At 40.1% G+C, this 25,086-nt stretch overlaps 1 protein-coding gene across 1 annotated transcript; it reads right to left on the bottom strand.

The window, feature by feature from the left end:
* Nucleotides 1–762: 762 nt before the first annotated feature.
* On the bottom strand, nucleotides 763–20,759 carry lpar2b (lysophosphatidic acid receptor 2b). The gene is made up of 5 exons (XM_086083389.1): nucleotides 20,396–20,759; nucleotides 12,794–13,205; nucleotides 11,219–11,713; nucleotides 7,684–7,943; nucleotides 763–3,397 (listed from the first exon to the last, which is right to left on the bottom strand). Exons 2-5 carry the CDS (start codon nucleotides 13,047–13,049, stop codon nucleotides 3,290–3,292), a joined length of 1,119 nt encoding a protein of 372 aa, XP_085939515.1. The 5' UTR covers nucleotides 13,050–13,205; nucleotides 20,396–20,759; the 3' UTR covers nucleotides 763–3,289.
* Nucleotides 20,760–25,086: the final 4,327 nt, after the last annotated feature.

Below are 25,086 nucleotides of genomic sequence, written 5' to 3'. Positions count from 1 at the left end.
TGATGGTAGTTGAAATTTAACACTAGTCAACACTGGTCAGTGTTGATTTTACACTACACCAGTGTGTAAGTGTGAATTTTTTTTTGCCTCCCTGCAGTTACTCATCACATCTCCCATCAACTTTTATGAACACCGTTTCAATAAGAATGTGTTAGCACGCCCAGCGTTGAAAATGCCAACATTTAACACTTAATTACATCTCTGCAGTGAAACTAACACTCTGTAATCAATTCAAACACCACCTCTGCACACAATTTAACACTGAAAATGTTAAAATGACACTTCAGGAGTTAAAATCAACTCCCAAAAATGTAACCATGAAATTTTCACACACAATTTTTGTTGCGTCCCGCCACCTTGCACAAATCCCTCTCAGATCAAACGCTGACTTTTCCGTACTTGCCATGTTTCCAAAAAGGTCACGCGGTGATGGGCGGCTCCTCCTCCAAAGACATCTTGTGCCGGCAGACGAGGGTACCCATGAGGCAACCGCTGGCTCCCTTCAGGACGGCCAGGCACAGGAGGAGGCGCGAGAAGATGATGGAGCCGCTGTACAAGCTGAAAACGCGGAGGGTCACGTCAGACCGCGACAGATTCCCGCTGCCGGCATGGCTGAAAAAACTGTCCGGACGCCGCGCTGACAGGGAGCCCGTGGAGGATCGAAGAAAGGAAGCGGGAAGGACGGGGGAAAGGAGGAAGTATTAAATCCAAGTCCAAATGACACTTCCTCATGTGGACCAAAACAAAAGGACGTGACATCACTCGAAGCAAGGGAGAAATCTTTAATCACATCATAAAAACAAACAAACAGAAACCGCTCCCAATAGCTTATCTGGAAATGCCTTAAATGTTATGCTTGTACACATTGCGTTTACAACCTCAATGATATTCTAATTACTTTGAAATATGCCAAGCGTGACGTTTCATTCTTGTGTCTCGCACGCAAGGACTGCAGCTAGTCATGAACTCAACTTTTGGCAGCCACTCCCATTTTTTTGTAACTGCTTCCTCTTTCACTTTGCGTTTTTAGCGGCGTTGCTAACAGTTGAAGAATATAATATGGAGAGTAGGGCCCAATTGATGAACTCATTCACTGCCATTGACGGTTAAAGACGTCATAAATTCATTTGAACAATTTCTATTATTTTTAACATTTTTTCCCCACTTTTGTTAACAAGAGTATGAAAACCGAGAATTTGGTACATTTGGAACAGATATCAAATTTGTGATTAATCGTGAGTTGACTAGTGAAGTCATGCGATTAATTACGATTAAAATCCTGACACCCCTAGTTTTTAATAATCTTTTCTTTAAAAAAATAAAAATAAAATAATTATATATTTTTATTATCTTTTTAAATTTTTTTTAAAGAAAAGATTATTAAAAATTAGGGGCATCTGGCGATTACAATTTGTAATCGTAATTAATCGCATGACTTCACTAGTTAACTCACGATTAATCACACATTTTACATCTTGTCTAATACAATAAAAAAATTCTAGGTTTTCATACTCTTGTTAACAAAAGTGGGAGAAAATGTTACACTAATAGAAATAGTTCAAATGAATTTTTGACGTCTATTGCCGTCAATGGCAGTGAATGAGTTAATTGGCTGATAATCTGTGATTTTTTTTTCTACATTAATGGGGTAGATGCCACGGGCGTCAACTCTCTGAAATGCTTCGGACAACTGAGACAGACGCACTAAACACTCGCACCCATCAACGGGAACGCGCAACCGAGGGGCACAAAGGCGGAAGCGCACCAACTGGGACGCGGCCCACACGCGCAAACAGGAAACGGAAACAAAGCTGATGTGTGAAAACCAGGAAGTCGGAAGTCCCGCCTCCTCCGTGGCATATACCCCACTGGCCGATTCATCACTAAATGTTATTCTGCCAAATATTGGGGTCGAGAATCCATACTGGGCCCTAACATAAAAATAGCTGCTTCTGAGAAAATTGCTGGCATGTCAGCATTTTACATTTTGCCAATATAGATTTATTTTTGCAATCTTTGGCATGAATTCCATACTTTTCGGATATTTTAGCACATATTTTAGATATGAATGTCTCACTTTTTACCCAAATTATTCAGAATTTTGGCAACTTTCATAAATGGAAATATTTTTTTTTGCATTCTTTTGCCTGATTTTTACTCTATGCACATTTTTATTTTTTTGTACAAAATATCACACACATTTTTAATAACAATAATTTTGTACTTATAATTTTCGGACAAATCTAAAAAAACTAAAACAAATCTTCCAAATATTTTAATAGGCCTATCCCAAACTTTTGCATGTCATATTTCTCCAGATATTTCTCCAATTTTTTTTGCACATATTCTAGTGATTCTACTCATTTTTAAACCAAAAAATGAATTCAAGCCTCCTCCAATATTTGACTTTTCCCAATTTGACATCATTTACCACTTTCATGTACTTTTAAAAATGTTTTAAAGTAGAAGTCCAAAATTATCTTAACAATAACATGTTGTATATGCCCCCCATTTGTCTAAACACAATATTTTGATTCATACTGCATTTGTGGAATATGAAATGCCACTTTGCTGTTGACTGAAAATAATGACATCACAGCGTCGAAGGGTTCAAGCTTGTGAATGTTACATGACCGAACCCGGAAAAACAGGCAAGCTGTGATCGGTTGTCACGAGAGCCCTTCGGCACTGTGCTTTCGTTTTCAGTACGCCAAATTTTGAATTACTTCCTCAAACTTTTAACCACATTAATTTGAAAAGTAAATCAGTCTAATTCCTCCGAACATGTTTAGCTAATGAACCACAGTGTTAAACATGTCCTTGAATTTAGAGGTACCACTTCCTGGCTACAAACAAAAGCATTATAAATATAACATTAAAAGTACTTTTGAGACGGTAGACTGCGTAAAAAAAAGTTGAATAATTGTTTTAGTTATTTGCTCATATTGCTGGTTTATTACTTTTGTGTCCTCTCGGAAAGCTGACAAAAGCTTGCCGAGGAGCTCAAACATGACAAAAAAAAAAAGACACCAAAAAATAAAAAAAAGACACCAAAAAATAAAAAAAAGATACAAAAAATAATAATTTCCACGCAACTCCGTTGCGGCAACATCCATCATGCAGCCAGTGCTGCAAGTATGTCCAAATGTTTTGAGTGTCGCTGGCAGGTCGTAAAAACAGGAAACGAGGTCCAGACCACGCCAGCTGTCACGAACAAGTAACAACGTCAACATGTGCACATCTTCATTCTTGAGGCCTGTGCATGCAGGAACGAGCGTGCGTGCGTGTCTTATGTTTTAATTCCGCTCTCCGAAGACGACGTCACGTCCGAGTGTTTGCCGATGAGCGGCTCCCCGTTGCTCTTCTCCGTCAGCTCCACGTCGCGAAACTTTGAGTTCTACAGGAAAGAGGTCATAGAAGGGAGGAAGCGGTGACAGCGTGAAAGGAGGAAGTGGGGGACACCAGGTCAGGAAAAAGAAAAGAAAAGAAAGCAGAGGAAAACAAGTTAGTTGACGAAGGCCAAGTGGAAAACGTGAAGACAGTCCCGCTTCAAAGACGCTGCATGTTTCCATGTTGCTGTTCTGTATAAACAGCAAGACAAACGGGAAGGGGGTACGAAGTTGCCCAGGAATGCTCAAAATTTCGAGGTTTGCTGATGCTGCTGAAATTGCTGGATTGATTTCATGTTTGACTGTAGGATCTGTGGCTTTGAGAGTGTACGGCTTTAAAAGGCGAGGTCAGGCCTGGTGAGTGACGCGGGTGTCAGCGAATGAGAGTTGGCTAGCTATATTCTAATGCTAATTGCTGCGAAACGAAAACGGATGGAAATATACTTTTTTTTCCTGATGAAAGAAGAGACTAATCTTTCTTTTGGTAGGTTCCATGTTTTTAGAGCAATAGAACACAATATTCTGTGAGCCTCGTAAAATTAGTCAAAATCAAGTAAAACAGCGGGGAGCAAAGGGGGTTGCTTCAGTGAAAATGGCTGCGAGTGAATGAGTTATAGTAGAAGTCCAAAATTGTCTTAACAATATGATGTTGTCTGTGCCTCTATTTGTCTACTTGGGGTCGCCATCCTCATGTTCGACTGTAGGATCTGTGACTTTGAGAGTGTACGGCTTTAAAAAGGCGAGGTCAGGCCTGGTGAGTGACGTGGGTGTCGGCGAAAGAGTTGGTTAGCAGTTAACTGGTTAGCATGTTAGTTAGTTGAACAATGTTATAATTATCCCCCCCCCCCCCCCCAGACTGATAACAGTACTCACTCAATACTTTTTTATACATAAAAATTCAATTAAAACATTTTATTTTGTTTTGACTTTTATTTTAAATTAAGTTAATTTGAAGTAGTTTTGAGAGCAGGGTTGTTTATTTTTTTCAAAAATTTAAATTGAGTTTTTATTAGTTGTAATATATGCAGCAATTTATTGAGTGTAAGGTAAAAACAAAAAGCAGGTCACCAAGATTATTGTCAGTGTAAAAGGGGTTTTTAGAAGTAGTATCCGAAACCCCTTTTACACTGTCTGTTGAAAATCTTGTCAGACTTTTTTTCCCCCTGTGTGGCTGCTCAACATGGTTCAAAAATGAAATGGGGATACTCCGCAATCTTTTGCCTTTGGAAGTTAGAACCCCCTTTCACACTGCTCATAAAACATTTTTTTTTTTTGCCTCATGTTGGTACCGTTTCCACATAATAGTAACGATGGGTGACAAAGTCAATCGAGCAATGTTTCAGCTTGGTATCACGTAACTGTGAAAGCCTTTTAGGAGAGCGAGAAGGTTGAAGGTTACCCGCATTGAGAAGTTAGTATCAAAGGAAGGACCCCGTCTGCGTGAAAGGGGATACCACAAAGCCGGGGACTGGATTTAGAGGGCACAGTCTGTTAAACATCACACGTCTCACATGTGCTGATTTGTGAATTTATTATTCAAATTGTTTGTAACAAGGTACAACAAATGGAGTAGAACCAAATTGATGGCAAGGAAAAGATTAAGAACAGACATACCGCTTTCATTCATTCATGCTATTAGTCATAAAAAAAAAAATGGACTATGTGAGTAACTACATCAGGTTCAGTCACAGCAGAAGTTTTTTTAGATTTTGAGTAAAGCGCTACCTGAAAATCCCAAGTGTCCAAATTTACCATTTGGTATAAAGCAACAACAACAACAAAAAAAAGCACGAGAGGTGAAGCTATATCACATCGCTTATTATACTCCATCAGATTCAAAAATCATTTTCATGCAACAATTGTATAGCGGTAAACCCATTTCCAGCCCTTGATGAAGTTAAAATGTTACTGATGAACTCTATTCCTTAAAAAAAACTTTTGACTACGGAACAAACCATTTCTATTACGTCTAATGGGGAATCAGGAGGGATCGTTTTGACAACGCCTCCACTTTAAAGAGGAAACAGCGCCCTCTCCTGTTTTGTTGTGGGAGTTTCTCTTCAGCAAAATGAGCTTGTAAACCGCATGCCAATCCGTTTCCCGTAAGCAACAATAACACGAAGCGCACACGCACACGCGCGCGCGACCAATCAGACGTGGGTGTCACACCAACACTTTTCAACACTAAATACCAGCTAAAGCAAAACGAGATTCATTCAGGTTACTTTTTATCATTTATATTTATTTATTTAGCACTTAACCTTTGAAGTGTTTCCGCTAAATATAAAAGGCACACATTTCAAAGGCGGCGTGTGTTTGGCGGCATGCAATGCAATCAAAACAACCATTAAGTTGACGTTTTGACCGCAGCCCAAGAGGCCATCGGCGTAGGTGAGTCACAGATGACCTTTGCATTCCATTAAGCTGCTTCCTCACCAAATGGAATTTGTGGCTGTTGCATGTGTGGCTGGAAAAACGCCACACACAAGTGACACAGTCCGCATTGCTAGCTTTGTTAGCTCCCACGTGGCTAGGAACGGGGATTCAGCTGGTTAAGAAGGGGGGGGGGTAATATTACGATGAGTCACGGCACAAGTGTGTAAGCATGAGAAATGATTGGAAAAGGATATGTGACACTTTCAAAACTCGGTCATATGTGGTTGAAAATTGATCAGATTCTTTGTCATTATGTCAATCGATGACATACAGTACAGGTACGAGTCAAGTCGAAGTCTTTTAAAAATAACAGACTATTAAACGCAGTCTTTTGAAGGTGTGTAAGTTATGTAAATGGTGTTGTACAAATAGTTTGGTCTCTGGAGTGCCTGACCACACACCAAGTGTGAAATTACAAGCAAATCTTTTATTTCTAGAAGTGGCTGTTCCGCTTATTTATAGGATAACCTCCTCTATGTCATGTTTCCTGAGAAATGACCAGCAGGCTAAGGTGGGCAAAGTTCCAGAGCCACTTTCAAGCAACTATCAGCATCTAGATGATGTTGAACCCGATCTTGCCCATGCGTACAATATGACGCCTTGCTATCTTTCAAATCCAAAAAGGTAGGCAGAGCTGCATTGAGTTAGGGTGGATGATTGGATTTGTTTGTCAAATGGCCATTATTTCAACCGAATAGTGTAAGCTAACCAAATACGAGGCCTGGGTTGAACCCCACAACCCCCTAAAAAAAACAACAACAAAAAAACATCAATATATCGATATTCCTTTTTATAGCCCAATTTGGATTAATAAAACCATGAATCGATACTTAATTAATATGGCAAATGTGCCCTTCTGTTATTCAGAGTACCCCGAGAGGATCCCGGTGTTTTTGCCACTTTATTTACATAGTGCTGTGGTTGCAATCAATTTCAATAATTATTTATTGTTTTGATTAGGTCATGTTCAATAAAACATACATTATTAACGTAACTGCATTGGATTCAATTTTAAATTTTATTTTTTTCCTACTGATGCACCAAGTAAGTGCAAGTAGTTTTTTTTTTTACTATTTGCAGCATTGGTACTTCTGAGAATGCCTTCCATATAAAAAGTAAAATTGGTACTGCATGACATCCTTAACTGAATCGAAAATCAATGTGAATCGTGAATTGAATCGAACTCTTCTGAATCGAATTGAATCCATTTTGGAAATATGAATCAACGCCCTGCCCTACTAAATACTATGTCAAATTTTATTAAACGATAACTAATTGATGATCAAATTGCTCAATAATTATTTGACTGACGTATCGAGTCATTTTCTTTCTGTGTTGCAAGTCGTTTTCTTTTTGACACCGATTCAGTGTGTGCGCTTGGGCTGTTTTGGGTCTTGTAAACACAATGTTACCGGATACTTTATATCGCGCCAAAACATTTTTGGGTGGATTTTTGGCACGTTCCAGAATGAGCCCAGTTGATCGGCCAGCGTACTAGTTGTGTTTCCGGCATGCACACTTGCAGCCCCAGTACACAAACTAATTAAGATGCTTGTTAGATGTGCTGAACTGACAGGGATCAAATGATGTGGACTTTAAAAAAAATATGTGCGGAATGTGTAGATAAGATGAACATTCCTTCCCTGACGCTTAAATAAACATGTGCAAGCCTTTTTTTTTGGGGTTACTTTTACACGTTAAAAAAAAAAAAATGCTAATAATGAGAAACGTGACGAGCTCGTTTGGTGGTTTCTGAAAGGTGAGACGTGCGCACGCAGTCATCAGGGTCAGGGGGGAGGGGCTAGCGGCTGTTTGGTTTGAGACTGGTGACTTCGGTTCCGTTGCTTTCAGACAGTACCTCGTGCTCCAGGGTGTTAAAGTTAACGCCGGACGCGCTGGACTTGTCGCCGCCGCGCCAGCACATGCAGCACAGGATTTCCCTGAAGGTCCTCCGCATGTCCTTGTCCCTGAAGGAGTAGATGATGGGGTTGACCAGGGAGTTGCACTCTGCTAGCACCAGGCAGTACTTCTCGTAGCGCAGCACGTTGCACTCGTTGCAGCCCAGGCCGTCCAGCAGCAGCAGCACCAGGCCGGGAGTCCAGCAGATCACAAACAAGCCTGTAGAGGGAGCCAGAGGGATGCCGCGTCACTTGACTATCTCTGATCTGACACGGCTGACACAACATGTCAAATAACTTCACGAGCATCATTTTCTGCCGTTGTAAGGTAAATGTCATCTTCTATCAAAAATCGACACCTTTGGTTTGTCCACACGTGTGCTTGCCATTACAGTATTACAAATTATTTAAAGTATTGAAAATGGCTTGCTCTCTTTGGTTGTATTTATTTAAATGCATTTGCAAATACGTTTGAATGTAATTGTAGGCTGAAAGCTAAACGTAACATTTTTCATATAATGGCACAAGGAAGATTTAAATTTTTTTTTTTGAAGTATTCGGCCTACATCACGCCAATACGCTCGCTTTTCATGACTTATTATGCAGGCGTTGTATGATTTCCATTCAGCATTTTCCCCCCATAATGCTACTGGTTTTTAGCATTGAGCCTAAAAGTACATTCAAAAGTAAAAGTGATCATTCATCCGCTTCAATTAAATTAATAATTCATATTTATTGTAGGGATGGACGAGTACTGATACCGGGTATCGGTACTTTTGATGGTGGTCGATACCAGACCGGCCTCCCTCTTTTGGCTGTTTTATGATCAAGAACTAGAAATGAAAAATTTGAGGAATAGAAAATTGCCATTAATTTCAATATTTTTATTTAGGAAAAATACTATATTGGAATATATAGTTCCTTCTTTAAAATTATCTGTTATTTTTTTTTTTTGGGGGGGGGATTGTATTTAGTAGTGGTATCGGTATACTCAAGAGTTGAGTATCGGTCTCAATCTGAAAAAAGTGGTATCGAACATCCCTAATTTCTTGCATACTGTCTTTGTAAAGCTATTTATTCTCTCTAAAATGCATATTTTGTTAATATTTCTGGGTGTCTGGAATGACTAAATAGGATTTAAAATATGGCTTTGGGGTTTTGTCCAATTTTCCGGAATGGCTTAATCAGGCAAATCGAGGTTTGATTGTAATTAATTACTCTTGGTGGCCCAAACAGAAACGGCACTGGCCCTGTATTCTCATATGATATGATAAGTTTCATTATTATTTCATATTACGTTTTTTTCCTTGTTAGATTTTATACTACAGAAAAAAACCTAACTGAAGATTTAAAATATGACATTTTAATGCACGTTAATGTATATCCTGTTGAAGTCATTCCTTAAAGAATAACTTAACCAGACGCACACACACAAAAAATGTGTGCAGGGCGGGTAAAAACACGAATGATCATTGATCGATTTAAGTCTGTAAAGTCAAACTATTGAATATCAAATATTAAAAAAACAGGAACATGTTGATTTCATTATATATATATTTTTTTATTTATTTATACTGGCCCAGCCAGGCCAGCGTCCTTGAACTTGGGGTCGACAAAGCAGATAACAGAAAAGAATAAATACACGATTGTGCCGGTACACGAGAAAAGACAACAGATGGATGTGCTGAAGAATGTCCGAAGCAGGAGGTCCTAAAGGGAGAACGGGAATGTACTGTAAAATTCCGCTCACACATGCACGCACACACACACACACACACACACGCGCACACGCAGTTGAGTCTACGTGCTCACATTTCATTATCATAACACTTGATTGGGCAGCTCAGGAATCCTTTCAGCGAATTGATAACAACGCGCGCACGCTACAGCGTGAAGCGTGATGCGAGCAATTTGAGGAACGCGTGAGGCCAAGGACTGATTGGAGTGTCACGCGCCAGATGTAAACTTGGGAGAAGGTTCTGGCCTGGGACGCGCAAACAACATACACACACGCACTTGACTCTGTCATAGTAACTCAAGTATGCAGATCCTTGTCGAGGCACGCCAGGGCTTTCCTGGCCTCCCTCACATGCCAGAGGTGGCAGGCGCTCGCTGCTGAGCGACGGCAGAAAAGACAAACGGGACTTTTAGCAACTTGAGGAATTTATTGTCATGTCGGAAAAGCTAAACAGGGGTGGGGGGGGGGGTGAAGGGGGGTCTCGGACGCGCTGTAAGGAGCGGGGCGCGGAGGGTTGTTTGCAAGGGGAGTCGTCGGGAGGAGGCGGGGGGGGGGTGAGTGAGAGTGAGTGTGTGTGCCGGGAGATTGTGGATGAACAAGTGGAGGCATACCAAGTGCAGGCATGCTATGAGCAGCAAGCAGTTGGCGACTAAAGCAGGTTATAAAGTAGGGCTGAAGGATTTAGAAAAATTATCTCAGAGATTTTTCTCTTCATTGTTACAATTATTTTTCCGAGGTCCTCTTCCCATTTATTTTTAAGCAAACCAGCAATAACTCAATCAGTATTATAATAATATCAGATTCAACATGATGTTTACTGATGTTTCAGTTTGCTATCTATTGTATATTCAAAATGGATCAATGGACTGGTCCCTCTAAATTGTGGGACAGTCTCTTCAGGTAAAATGTAGGAAAATAATTAAAAAGCACTGCATCGACAGCAAAAGAGGCCGGCCCACCCGGCATCTGCCCTGTATGCTAGATGGCCAGTCCAGCCCTGAGCTAGACCTAAGACAAGGTAAATCTAAATAGTAGGGCTGTTTAAAAAAAATAAATAAATAATAAATAAATAAATAATAATTGATAATGAATCGATTTTCCTTTTCAAGCCTAATATTTATTCATAAAACCATGAATTGATTATTTTAATATCTCTTTTTCCCATTAATTCATAAGAAAATAGAATTTTAAAGGCCAATTTCTTTTGTATCTTACAGTTTTATTGAAATTTACTGTTCAAATGAATTCAAAAGTATTTTTCTTAAATTTACAAAGACCTGACTTATTGCACTTTAAGACAATTCATAATCATTTTAATATATATTTCCATTTATTGAATTATAATTAATCTCATCCTTGCTGATGTTAAGGTTTTGTCATTGTGCAACACTTACGTGTTTATAACACGTTCATTTTTATTAATAAACTAAATCATTTAACTAGTTACTACCGCCGCAAAATTTAATTTTTAAACATGTCCTTGACATTTAAGAAGAATTGATGTTCCATAATAATGAATCAATATCGGATTGAATTGAATCAAATCGAACTGAACTTCTGTGATTGGAAATTGAATCGATTGAGGAAATTAGAATCAATACCCAGGCCTAGTAAATAGACATAATGAGGGCAGTTGATGTTCGAGAGAACTAAGGATGAAGAAGACCGGCACAGATGGAAAAGGATGCGGCGCTGCGGGACGAGCCAAAAGGAAAAAAAAAACGACACGGAAATGAAGCTAAGCTAACGTTCCTCACCTAAGATCATGGAGACGGTCTTCATCAGGTTGAACACCGTGTCCCGGTGTCTCATCTGGCTAGTGTGCTGCGACATCTGCTTGCTCTTGTGCCTGACGTACAAGAAGATGCGAGTGTAGACGGCCACCATGATGGAGAAGGTGAGCAGGTTGAGGAGCGCCCAGAACACCAGGTAGCTGCGACTGTAGAGCGGCGCCATGGTGGAGCAATTGTCCAGGTCGCACAGGCAGTGCCATCCCATGGTCGGCACCAGGCCCATGACGATGGCCACCAGCCAGATGAAGATCATGATGACGAAGACGCGCCGGGTGCTCATCTTGCTGTGGAGCTGCATGTTGAAGATGGTCTGGTGGCGCTCCACGGCCACCGCCAGGAGGTTGAGGACGGATGCTGTCAGGCTGGTGTCGATCAGACCCTGGCGCACGAACCACTGGTACTTGGACAGGTTGATAGTCCACGGGCCTGTGTGGAACATCAAATGGAGGTAGGAGACACCTGCGGAAGAAGCAAGACCAATAAATTATTAGTAGAGGAATCATGAGTCATGTTTAAACCCACAAAACCAACAAGTGCGATTTATAGACTCAAAAGCTACAGTGGAGAGGACGAGCCCCTTAACTCATTTCACTGCCATTGACGGCTATAGACGTCAAAAATTCATTTGAACTATTTCTATTAGCTCAAAGCCATGTCTAATATAACAATATTGCTCTGGCGCCATTTTGTGGCATCTTTGGGCCAATGAAGGTGCTTAATTTAGACATAGCCTTGTCTAATAGGAAAAAAAAGTGCTTTGCTGACATCGTGTGGCATCTGTAAGTAATTACAAAGCTATTTTGATTGGTGCCAATTACTTATGAGAATATTAACTCATTCACTTCCATTGACGGCTATAGACGTCAAAAATTCATTTTAACTATTTTTATTAGTTTAACATTTTTTTCCCACTTTTGTTGAAAAGAGTATGAAAACCTAGAATTTTTTTATTGTACATTTAAAACAGATATAAAATTTGTGATTAATCGTGAGTTAACTAGTGAAGTCATGCAATTAGTTACAATGAAATTGTTTTAATCACCTGTCCCCTCTAATTTTTAATAATCTTTTTTTATTTATGGCAGTGAATGAGTTAAAGGTAACATGACAAATGTTCTCCAGTGGAAAACCACACGGAGACATGCAAGCATCGTCCTACTGTAGGTGCTGCAGTGAGCAGAGGTATATTCTATTAAATTAACCTTTTGCTTTTTTTGTTTTAGTTGACCTCAAAATTGACCTTGTGGATCACATGACCTTAAAAATGTTCATGAAATGTAATCTCTCTCTCTTTTTTTTTTTTGCAGCAGCAATAATGAGTCATAAGAGGGTAAGGAGTCCACAACCTCAGATATTCGTTAATCAAAACGATGCAGGCATTGAAACAGGAGTTCAGAAAATGTGTACCACACTGAACAATCCCATTAAAAGTTGTTATAAAAATAAGAAATTGTTAATTTTCCGCTTAGCCAATAAGGAAATAAGATTGATTGTCCATTGCTAGTCCACCAATACAGAAACTTGTTGCAGTTGACATACCCGAGAAGAAGTCTGCCACAGCCAGGTTCCCCAATAAGTAATAAATCGGGAAATGGAAGCGTCTGTTTTTTAAAATGGCCCCGATGACCAGCAGGTTGGAGAAGATGACGATGAAGCAGACGATCATGCCCAGCGAGACAATCACGTAGTCACGGCGGCGCCAGTGGTCACTGATGTTCTTCCCGCTTTTCATGTAGAAAAAATTGACGCTGCGGTTCAAGTAGCATCCCTCCGTGTCGTCCGTCAGAATATCCATGGCGGCGAGGAGGTTGGAGCTGGTTGGGCTCGGAGGACAGTGGCGACGGACGGCGAGGCCTTTCAAACGGTGGGAAGGACGGCGGCACTAGGACGCCATTCTCTCTGATGGCCTAGAGGGCAGCATGCCATCGGCTGCACGGGTGACGATGCTCGTCTGTGGGACACACAAACACACCATTGTTTATCAATAATCAATTTCGAACATAATGCTTTCGAAGCCTCATTGTACCTGGCTATTTTTTAATCATTAAACTTTTGCATGGTTGACATAATCTTTGTGGCGTAGTGAATTTACAAGACATTGATTTTCACATTACAGTGACATTAATTATTTTTATCCCCAAATCCGACCAAACTGGAAGTACGTAGACAATTCTACCAGAACATATTTAAGCAAGCATGAAAACCGGCTTGTGTTTTAAAGGGGAATGTCAAACCCCCACAAGTTCTTGACGATAATGTTTATGTGACGTCGCTAGTCTAAACATGCCAATCTGATTAATATTACATTTGTGGAATATGAGTAATGAAGCAAAATCCAGCCGTTTTTATCCATCTCAGGAGGCGGCCATTTTGTCACTTGCTGTCGACTGAAGATGACGTCAGTGTTACTCAGGGCTCAGGCAACGACCAATGACAGCTCACCTGTTTTCTGAAGTGGAGCTGTGGTTGGTTGTTACCTGAGACCTGAGCAACATTGACACCAACCACAGCTCAACTTCAGAAAACAGGTGAGCTGTCATTGGTCGTTGCCTGAGCCCTGAGTAACACTGATGTCATCTTCAGTCGACAGCAAGTGACAAAATGGCCGCCCCCTGAGATGGATAAAAACGGCTGGATTTTGCTTCATAACTCATATTCCACAAATTAATCTGAATGTCACGTTTAGACTAGTGAGGTCACATATAACATATTCTGCAAACTTTGAAGCCCAACCTCTCTCCAGACAACAGCAATGACTAACCTGCAAAAGGCCGCCTTAGTTTTTGAGTCACCATCACTCCCTCACACGCGCCATTTTGCCGCGTCTCCATTGTGGAGACGGCAGACCAGCGGCCACGGCGGAGACACACCTCGCAATTACACAATGCAGCTATGTAACACAATCTCAAGCCAAACATTCACACACACACACACAGCCTTGGTGACCCACTCTCCTACTGAGGGTTGCGCAGAGGAAGACGCCAAATCGGAAAAACAGAAAGAGAAAAATGTAGAGCGGGAGAGGCATTTAAGGACCACAAACTTGAAACGGAAAGAAAGAATGTGAAGAAATCCCCCAAAATCAGAAGTGTTCCAACAGCTTGGGGTTCGTGATGGTCAGAATTCAGAAACATCAAACAGTATAGCTCACTTTTGCAACGTTGCACAACATTTTTGTTACCCATCTTTTGGGGTACCAATCACAGTGATAAAATAGGATCGGATAGAAATAAAGCTGGGCATACACAGTGCTGAATCACTCCGGAATCGGGGGCCCATTCTCAAGTGTTGTTGGACGTCGTTAGTCGAGGGACAATGAGCGATTTGCAGCCAACTGCCGATACAGTTCTGAAAGAAACTTCATCGGCAGGGAAAAGTTGAAGTGACTAGATTTGCCACTGAGCCTTTTACACCCACAGTATTAAAAATGATTAGAGTTCAGAGCTTGAAATCACTATTCAATGATACCTGCTTCTGATTAGGGCCCAAATCCCAAGTAGGAGTTTGTCAAAAAAGTAAGAGCCCTGGAATTTGCCGGAAATGGCAGCTTCAAACTAAAATGGAAGACTGTGTTAAATTTTGGCCACGGATTATTCAGACTTTTTCAAGCGATTTGACAATGATAAACACGTCTACCCAACTTCATGCCAGTCAGTGAAAACAGTGATCAGGGGTCATTTTTTTCCTTAACTTTCCAGGGGGATAAGTTCACACTGGCTGGTTTTTGGGTATCTAGTTAAAAAAATTAAAAAATAATACAAATGTACACAGTACATTTTGTAGGGTAAATTTTACTCAGACAACACTTAAACAGAGTCAAATTTACACTTGAGTAAATTTTACTCAAAGTATTTTTACTGCGTATGAGAGAATTGACAAAACCTAGTAAAGTTTTCTCACTCAGAAATTCTAAGTACATTTTAGAAGGATTTTTTTGAGTATATTCTACTAGTTTAGTAAAAAAAAAAAAAAATTATACTCAAGGGTTGAGGAACAAACTCACAACTTTCAGCTTTGGAGACTGCCACTCTACCACCTGAGCTATGCCACTCTTACTGTATGCTAATATCCAAAAGGAGACCAAAAACATCGGCATGGCTCAGGGAGTAGCTTGGCTCTCCCAACCTGAAGTTGTGGGTTTGTTCCTCATTCCTGAGTGACTACTTTTTTTTTTTTTTTTTTTAAATAAAAGTAGTAAAATGTAGTCAAACTCTCTCCTTTCAAAATGTACTTTGAATTTCTGAGTGAAAAATATTTTATGTTTTTTTCATGTGATAGGCAAATTCTCTCGTACGCAGAAAAAAATCTGTGAGTCAAATTTACTCTTCCAAGTGTAAATTTGACTCCGTTTAGACTGGGACCAAATAGACTGTTTAGAGTCAAATTTAATCTACAAAATGTACCGTGTAGTGTATGCCCAGGTTAAGACACACAACTGTGTCATCTGGTCAGGAAAGTGGTCACCCCCTTTTTGTCAACTGCACTGGAAAAGGGAGTACAGTCCAAATGTAATCAGCTGACATGGCGGTTGCTTTTCAAATAAGTTGGTTCGTCCACTCTTCTGCTTGCAGCAGTGTAGAGTTTCGAGTGCCGCTTGCATGAACAGGATGTGCATGCGTTTTGCATTGTGTGTGTGCGTCTGAAAGTGCCCGAAACACTGCAAACATTCCCGTTGACGCATTTGTCACAATTAGAGGATGAGCAATCCATCGCGCCGCGCATCAGCCGATCTTTGAACCCAGATCCTTAAGTGCTGCTTACATAAGGAAATACCCGTCAACTACAACTAACATTTATATGACACTTCTTCTAAAGTTGTGTTGACATAAGTTATAAGAGGAGCACAGAAGAAGCCAATCGCTTTCAGCAAAATCAAGACTGGGCTGCTGGTTTGAGTAACTTTTGAAAACAAATCATTAAAGGGAAGGAAAATGTTGATAAGAGTTTTATCCTGAGGCCATTATTTTCTTATTGCAGGCCAATCTCAAATGTATAAAGAAAAATGAGCGCAAGATTTCTTTTTGCAGCAGATCCTGAGTAACTCAAACATTTCCGAATGTCATTTAAGTGGTCATCAGTGCACCATCCAGTGGACAAAATTAGCACCAACAGTAAATTTGAGTGGAAAAAAATGCAGTTTGTGTTGTGTCCTCACGGGCCACATTGAACACCCTGACAGGCCGGTTTTAACCCGTGGGCCGTATAGACACTCCTGGTTAACTTTATGTATTCAATTAGATGCTTAAGTAAAACACAGAAATTATTTTTTGAGCAGCCTAATACTGTTTTTTATTTATTTGAATTTTTTTTATTTACTGTATGTAAATTTGCCCTGCCAACATGGCCACCATGTTGGTGCCTGCTCTAATCAACTGTAAGTCTGCAACCCGGAAACATGTGACGAGTGTTAATGGCGAATTGCGGCCAATAGCGTCAAATTGTGGAACTAACAGACTTAAACAGTCAATTTTGAAGGAACCTCTAGAGTGGACTGGATCATATTTTCAGTCCGTTGAAATCAAGGTTCCACTAGTTCCGCTTGCCGGTGGCACTAATCAAAGATTCGTTAAGACTGCAGTTTGGTTTTCTTCTCTCTGTAGCTTATATTCAAACATCGGAACACGAAAGCACGATTACATTTTTCGGTTTGTAAAGAGCACTCATTTTGTGTCCTGGAGCTTCAATCTTAGAATTCTCAGATCTTCCTTTGAGATCAATGGAGCCCAATTCGGTGAAACATCATCTTGAGTCCGAATGAGCTTTGCTAAGAAAGCATAGTAACATGGAAATGATTACCCAAGAGTATTTGAATTTGTGTCATTTACAGTTCAACTGAGCAGAACAGAGCTGTCCAGGGAAATTGTGCCATAGTGTGGCTTTAGCTCTACTTCCCATAGTCAATGACAAAATGTTGTGGTTCTTGGATAGCAAAATAGTTGAGCGTGAATCATCAGCACTTCGACAACGACCGAGGAGTATAATCCATTTTGCAATTAATTAGCTATTCAATTCATACTACCGATGTCGTTCTTAACACCAGTTTTAATTTGGGGTTAAAGAGTGGGTTGTTTTTGAGCTTCAGAGAATGTCATAATAAGGGACTGTTGATATTTTTAAGAAGTGACTGAAAACACAACTTTTTAGTTTGGTTTTTAAGTGATCTCTAAACCCCGTGTGGGGCCTACCGCGGTCAATCTGGGCCGGGGGTCTCTGGGACGGCCCTGTGACTGTGGGCTGTCAGTGTAGATGAGCTCCCCATGGGTGCCTTTCCTCGCATGGTTTCTCTGTGCCCCACCCAGTCTTTTTACACAGTTCTCGGGTTGTGTGTGTGTGTGTGTGTGTGTGTGTGTGTGTGTGTGTGTTGTGCGAGTTTTTTTATTTATTATGGAGCATTCTTATAGAGACATTGTGTAATTAAAAAATGTCCAAATCCTTTGACTTCAACCTCTCAACCGTAAATATTCTCTGAAGTCCTCTATGAAAGCAGACTGATTATGTTTGTGTATAATCAAAGTAAGACATTTGCAAAGATTTGCTTTTACATTGGAAATAAATGTTTTAAAAATGTTCCCCTATTTTCTGACATGTTACGGGTATACGGCTGATCTGACTTTACAGATCTAAACGGTGACCAAGTCCAAATTCTGCAATATCCTCTACTGTGATGTAGCACTTTGGACCAATCTGCTGACACGAGAGCAAACATTTCAAGAGTGTGAAACAATGCTGGCTTCCAAAGTCACTGCGCTTCTTCTGTGGCTCTACACACGACTTAGCGTTTTTTATGCATCGCTTGCATCCATTTGTGCGTGCAGGGAACGAACGTCGGCAGTAAACAGCAGTTGGTGCGCTAACCCGTCATTAGCAGGGCAGCCACGCCCGAGTCTCCTCTTCCTACCGCCATTCTTAGAGGGCAAAAAAAAAGAAGGGATTGCGTGTTTGCGAGAGCCAGCACCTCACGGGTGTGCAAACTTTTAGAAGAAGAGACACTCGATTATATTTGTTGGACTTAATGGTAAAAAAAAAAAGAGAGGAAATTCTGTTCATTTTCTGGTCGCGTTTGTGCAGATCAAGTGGCACCTCAAACATGAGAGGCAGGAAGCTCTTACTCTGAGCAAGCAGCATATGTACTATTGTAGCCTTTAGCCATTGAATCACCCGGACACATGCACGGACACGTCACAGGCAAGTCGGATGCAAACCAACTGTATGCGCTTGATTCAATGGGAAACTTCGCAAAAGGAGGAGACTTGAGAAGAACAAAACACAAACGATAACTTGGGCAGTTGATTAAGAGAACGTACGGTAATGAAGGCTGGCATGACATTGTTCCATTGAATGATACGTAATCTGAGGATTTTGCTCTCCTCCGTAGCTGATTTGCGGGGACTGTAAAACAGTTTATGTATCTATTATTGCAATTTAACTGTGTGGAATAAAATGTCATTTAAAAAAAACAACATTGTAGAATATTATGTTTTGAGTTTTTAAATCTTGAAAAAAAGTGAATTGATGAAAGGAGGTACTTGGTAAAGTTTGAAAAGTACACAAAGGGCAAGATGGAGACTCATTGTTAAAAAGTCACATTTGAGTTGCATTTCTGCGGTTTAGAGTCCATAAAGCAAACACATAAGTCTTCTTCTTCTTCTATTGTAATAAATGACACACATGCAAAGAAGAAACACAAAAGCTGGAGAGCCTCCAATGTCCTCTTTTGTTTACTGGCAAAATGAAAGTTGAGTTCTGAAACCTCATTTTTCAAAAGCAGTTTAGACAAGACCAACTGTAACTGATGACAGATAACACTTATGCAGTATCTACCTCATTTTTCAAAACTTTTACTTTATCCTTTTTCGTATTTCTGAGAGACACGCTGTCACATAACTCAAGAATTGACTATTAAAACTTCATGAATCTTCCAAACTGTACTTTTGGTCTTACATGACAGCATGGACGACATTTTGGAGCGTGAAATTGACAGACATTTGAAAGGCATTTGCGTAACTGTATGTGTGGAGTGAAACTTTGGAATAGAGTCATTATTGACGTACAACGATGTCCAAGCATATAACACTGCCAAAAGAAAAAGAAAATATGGTAAGTCTTTTAAAGAAGTACAAGGTTGAGGAAGGGCCTGACAATGAGTTGTAAAAATATTGGTTATATTATTGGAGATACTGTCTAGTTATACTGTTATTATTATTTTTTATTTACTGCTATACTATTTTAATGATGTAAAAGCCAAGTGTCTAAAGTATATTCTTTATAACTAACAAGTGTATTAATCCTTATTAGTAAATCTATATAGTCTATATGTACTATGCTTAACAAAAGGAGGCTAAGATGCCATCAAAATGTTCAACATTAGACATTGGTTGGTGAAAAAAAAAAGTTGAATGTGTGGTTTGGGTTCAGTCTTGGCATATATTTTGACATGGATTTCTTCTCTTATCATTTCCATGGATTTGGCAAATTTGGTGTTGGCTCAGTAGGAACTGTTATAACTCCCCCTTCAAAAAAAAAAGTCTCTCTTTAGGTTTGCACAAATACTAAATAATTCAGGTGATCAAGACAGGCTTGAAGCTGGGTCAAATGAAGTCAGTACAAGTGGCGATTGGAAATTTTGCACATATTTCTACACGCAATTAGATTATTTTTCAAAAGAGTTAATCCGAAAGCCTACTTGCTTGCTCAATTATGAACAAAACAGAAGCCCCAAAACGACACATTTATCCTGACAAAATTACCCCCCCCCCTTTTTTTTTTTAAAATAATAATCTACGTTGACAACTACAATGAACAAGCCTGTTGACTCTGGACGAGGTTATTGCTAGCCTGTACTAATATTATGCAAAACAACAACAACAACAAAAAACAGACGACAGCAGATGCAAATCAAGAGATTTGCAAAAAGCGAATCACAGCTTCTCTGACTGGAGGGATGTGGTGAGCTGGAGATGTTGGAGAAGCAAGTGAGCTGGTGCTTCGACGGGACTGGGAGACATCGCGTACAAAGCACCTCTGACGGGCACGACAAAGCGAACGCGCGTCCTCCACATAAACGACAACAAAACACCGACTTACACCCAAAAAAATGTTCATTTATAATACACACGAAAAGAAGAAAGTTACTCGACTCACCTTCGTTGGTTACTTTGAACTCGTTCTTCGAGTAAATCCACGCGAGTCGTCGAGCTAGCAAACAATACCTGAGAGTACCTGAGGGTCACCTCCCGCAAAGTCGCGACGCCCCACAAAAGGTGAACATAAACACCACCAAAACAAACAAAAAGACACGAAATAAAGTTGTGTCCCAATTCCGGCGAGGCTCGTTCTCAATTTTCTGGTAGAATGCCCGAAATGTCCTGGGGCCAACCTGTCTGCTCGCTTCCGGGATTTGTATCGGCGCTCCTGTCTTTACCTGCACGCCGGAGCCAGCGCTCGCTGACTTTGGGCTGTGAGCGGCGGAAAGGGCGCGGCAACTCCGCCGCTGGACTCCTCCGGCTCCGCCGCCTCCTTCAAGAAAGGGGCGGCGACCATTTTGGCCGGTGCTCGAGCTCCGCCTACAAATGTCGCCCCAAACTCTTCCAGTTTTGCTGCGACCAAGGTGAATTATAATATTAAAGTCCCTGTTAAGTGAAAACAAAGCTCCATGGTTGTGTTTTGACCTTTCTTGGCTTTGATGGGATAATGACAGATTTAGGTTTTGCGCAAAAATCGAATAAATAAATACGGTAATGTTGAAATGTAATGTATATAGCATTTTTTTTTTTAAATAGGTATTGAACCCAAAGCGTTTTACAAAAAAACGGAAATAAACAAAAATTGTAATCAATAAATCATATCTGAAATAAATGAACGTTGAAATAAAATTATGCACATTGAAATCAATATTTATTGAAATATATAAATACATGTTTAAATATATGAATATAAATTATTTAAATTACATTTTACATGACACTTTTAATTGATATTTTAGTGATGTATTTATTTAATCTTGGTCCTCCATAGATAAACATTGACTGTGAGTAAATACATAAGAGGACCTAAAAAACCCCTAATTCAATTAGTTTTCGATCAGGCCAAAATCTGATCCACTCATTTTGCCTTTTAATTCTCATTGCTAACAATCAACAAACCACATAGCTATAAAATAAACCATCTAACAGATTCATTTTGACCTATGTTATGCATAAAACTGACCTTAAGCGGGCCTCAAACCATGTGGCTCTGATCCACATTGTGCAGTGCTGAAATTTCACTTGGAAAGTCTAAAGGATGCTTGGGCTGCAATTAGGATCCTTAATTTATTCCCTCAATGATATGGATCAAACTTGAACTCCTTTTTATGGTTGACCAACGGTTGAACCTTCCATGTAGCACTTGTGATGGCTGCTCAGAGTGTTTGTGGCAGGCCAATGGTGTCATGACGACAATGACGGGAAAAGCCGAGGAGGAAATACCAGAAAGACAGCAGACGTGAAGCGAGTGAGAAGAAGCGAAGGGGGGGGGGGATGGCAGTGAGGAAAACACAGTTATGGCTTCCTGTTTACGACCGCTTCTGGCGCCAAGGTTTGTGAGTGACGGATATGACAGATGCATACTTTCCTTATGTGGTGTGTGTGCATGCATGTATGCACTGCAGCCGTCAAAGTGTCATTGCTTGTTTGGCTCCCGGATCACAGCACGCTGCCCGGGACGGCCGTTGTCACGGCAACAGGTGATGCTGAGTGCCTGTACCCAAGTGGTATCCTTCATTTGGCAGATCAGGATCTGCAGTAGGGGTGGAAATTGGACATAATGGCCCCAAAATGACCTACTATTTAATGCTGGGGGAAAAAAGTCTCTTAAAAATATGGCTGCTGCTTAAGTGCTGACTAGAACTAGAGGAAAAGATCATACTATAAAAACACAATGCACTGTTCAACATTAGCAACCCCCCCACATTGGCTAAATTAGTACAGCACTGTGGTTCCAAGTTGTAGTTGAAACTGTTCCACTCCAGTCCTGTAGATGGCGGTAGTGAGCAATACAAAGTGATTGGCAGATATTTTAGATGACTTTTGGTGTTTTATATATATATATATATATATATATATATATATATATATATATATATATATATATATATATATATATATGAATTATTCCTTTAGATGGCCGTAATCAGCATAACAAACTAGTTACTAACAAAATTACAGTGTAAAATAACTGCCAATATTCTTCAATACAATTTTTTTTCCTAAATAGCCTACAATACAGAACTTGACTTAAAAACTTGTGTAACAGTTTCAGGATTATTATTATTTTTAATTATCTATTTACAATACAATTGTACTTTACTGGGCATTTTAGCCTAATTAGTTTGTTAAATTGAGGTTCTTCTGTACAAAAAAGTGCAAACATGATTTGTAGTTTTGAAAAGGAAGTAGTGGGTATCCGTATACTGACAAGAAACAGAAGTGTGACGGCCTAGTGACTAAAAGAGTTGCGTGTGAGTGGGCGACCATGTGCGCTGGTCTTTTTTTTGTTGCTTTTGACAAGGATGCAAGTTCTTTCGCAATGTGTGACTCTTCATGTTGTGTGAGGATCACATGCGGAACTGCTTTATTGTCATCTGGAATAGATTTTAGGGAGGGTCTTGATTGCCCTCATCATTTGACTTACACCCCCACTCCCCCGAAGTTTTCCTAATGGCATCGACGGGAAGAGTGCAGCGCGTGTGTGTAAACCCCCCGCATACTTTTCACTCTTTCAAGATGACATCACACGACTCTTGAATGGATGCAGACCTTGTGTGTTTGATGGAGCAATGTTGATGAACATTCCAATGAGAGTGCCGTATTGAAAAAAAGGTTGATTTCACAAACATGTTCGCTTTGGATTGACGCCGTTAGAGAGGTGTTCGTTAAACAGTACAGTGGTGCCCTGAGATACCAGTTTTATTCATTCCTTGACCATGCTTGTAACTCAAATCACACTTTGGAATTTTGGAAATTTATTCCAAGAGTGTAGCGTAACCTCAACGCGAGTCAATTTTGAGTGGACTGGACACTATTTTCTGTCTGTTGAATACAGGGTCAATTAAATCAAAGTTCCACTGTGTAGAACTAAATAAACAGCGTGTCCATCATGATTCAATGCCGCATACCTATTTATTGTTTAGTTCCTTCTGGTGTGCCCGTCTTGGCCGCCAGGAGGCAGTATAATACTGTAATCATGCAGACACGACTTCTATGACTAGTAAGTGAATAGGATAAGATGCTGTAATATATTTATAGTGGATAAACTAAAACTTTGGTTATTGGTATGTCTAGTTGCTCCATCGTTTCTGTTGAAATACAAATTGCTAACAGTATGTCAATATGGGGTAGATGCCACGGACTTCCGACTTCCGGGTTTTACACAGCAGCGTAGTTTCCGGCCACTGCTGGCCGCGTTCCAACACTCGCACCCCCACCCCTGCGCCCCCGCTTATCGGCAGGAGGGCGTATCGGCTATCTGAAATGCTTCGGACACTGAGACAGACACTACACACTCGCAGCCTCGCACCAGTCGACGAGAACGTGCAACCGAGAAGCGTAAGTACTGGGACGCGGCCCACACGTCGCAAACCGGAAACAGAAACAAAGTTGATGGGTGAAAACCCGAATTGTCAAGTCCCACCTCCTTCCTGGCATATAGTCCATTGTGTTGAGCATTGTTTGTTATCTTATAAGTGTAGACTTTAAGGTAAACAAGGTAGAATTGTTTTTCTTTTAATTTCACAGTGGCTTTAAACAACTTGCTTTAAAAAATAAAAAATAAAAATCAATTGTTCACTATTTGCCCAAAAATAAATTAATAAACCATATAGAATATACACTGCTTGTCTCCATCTCCATGTGTGAAAATTGAGAATGTCTTTTATAAATGAATAAAAAGTCATAGAAATTTGAGCATTATGTTTGTAAAGGCAGAACTTGTGTATCTGCTTCAGTATTGATTTTCCTAGAGTCTCATCTCCACTTGTTTGCATTTACACATCCATGTCTAATCTTCGTATTGGATCTCTCAGATGACGGTCGGGGAGATCGGGGCGTTCTGAAGGATCTGTTGGCTGCTTTTATACACGTTTGGCTGATTTGAACTGGCACTGCACACCACAACATCCTCTCTCGGGTTGTAAAAGAACATCCTGCACAGCGGTTCAGTTCCGAAGCTTTTGTTTCGCAAGTCTTCTTTTATGAGATTCCGCTCATGTTATTTCTTATACAGCTGTAGTTTAGTGCACAAATGTTCCCGACTTGTGGGAGTGTAAATGGAAGTTCATTTAATTATGTTTATTAAACATTCTCATTAGAAACTAGTTTTCTAAAGCGTGACGCTTACTCCAGGAGGTGTTCAGAGGATTTCTTGGGTGGTTTTGGATACATTCAAATATTTTTAAACTGCCAAGTAAACTTCAGTAACATTACAGGATCGTTTTTTTCCTTCTAATTATGCTAAAATAATTTAGCTTCAGTAGAGCTATTTTCATTTAATTTATGAAAAAAAAAATCATACTAGGGCTCCTTTAAACCTGTGGTAATTTACAGTTGGTTTACAACTACACAGTATCAAAATGAGAACTGCTTAAATAAACATAGTTAAACTGTCAATTGAAGCTGAGCAATATTAAACCAGTAGAGGCAGAATATTCGTATGGGTTCTCAGGTGATAGTGAAGGTGGATCTAATTCCATTCAGTGAGATTTTTCTAAACAGCACCCCCTCTTGGTTGAAACGATCACTACAGCAACTATTTAACAACTAGAGATGACAAACAAAAACAGCAAAAACGTCACAAAA

This window comes from Leptonotus elevatus, chromosome 8 (assembly GCF_054856555.1).
Source record: "Leptonotus elevatus isolate MCC_2025b chromosome 8, RoL_Lele_1.0, whole genome shotgun sequence".
NCBI lineage: Eukaryota > Metazoa > Chordata > Actinopteri > Syngnathiformes > Syngnathidae > Leptonotus > Leptonotus elevatus.
The sequence above is the reverse complement of the archived record's forward strand: the minus strand, read 5'-3'. Positions and strand labels throughout refer to the sequence as shown.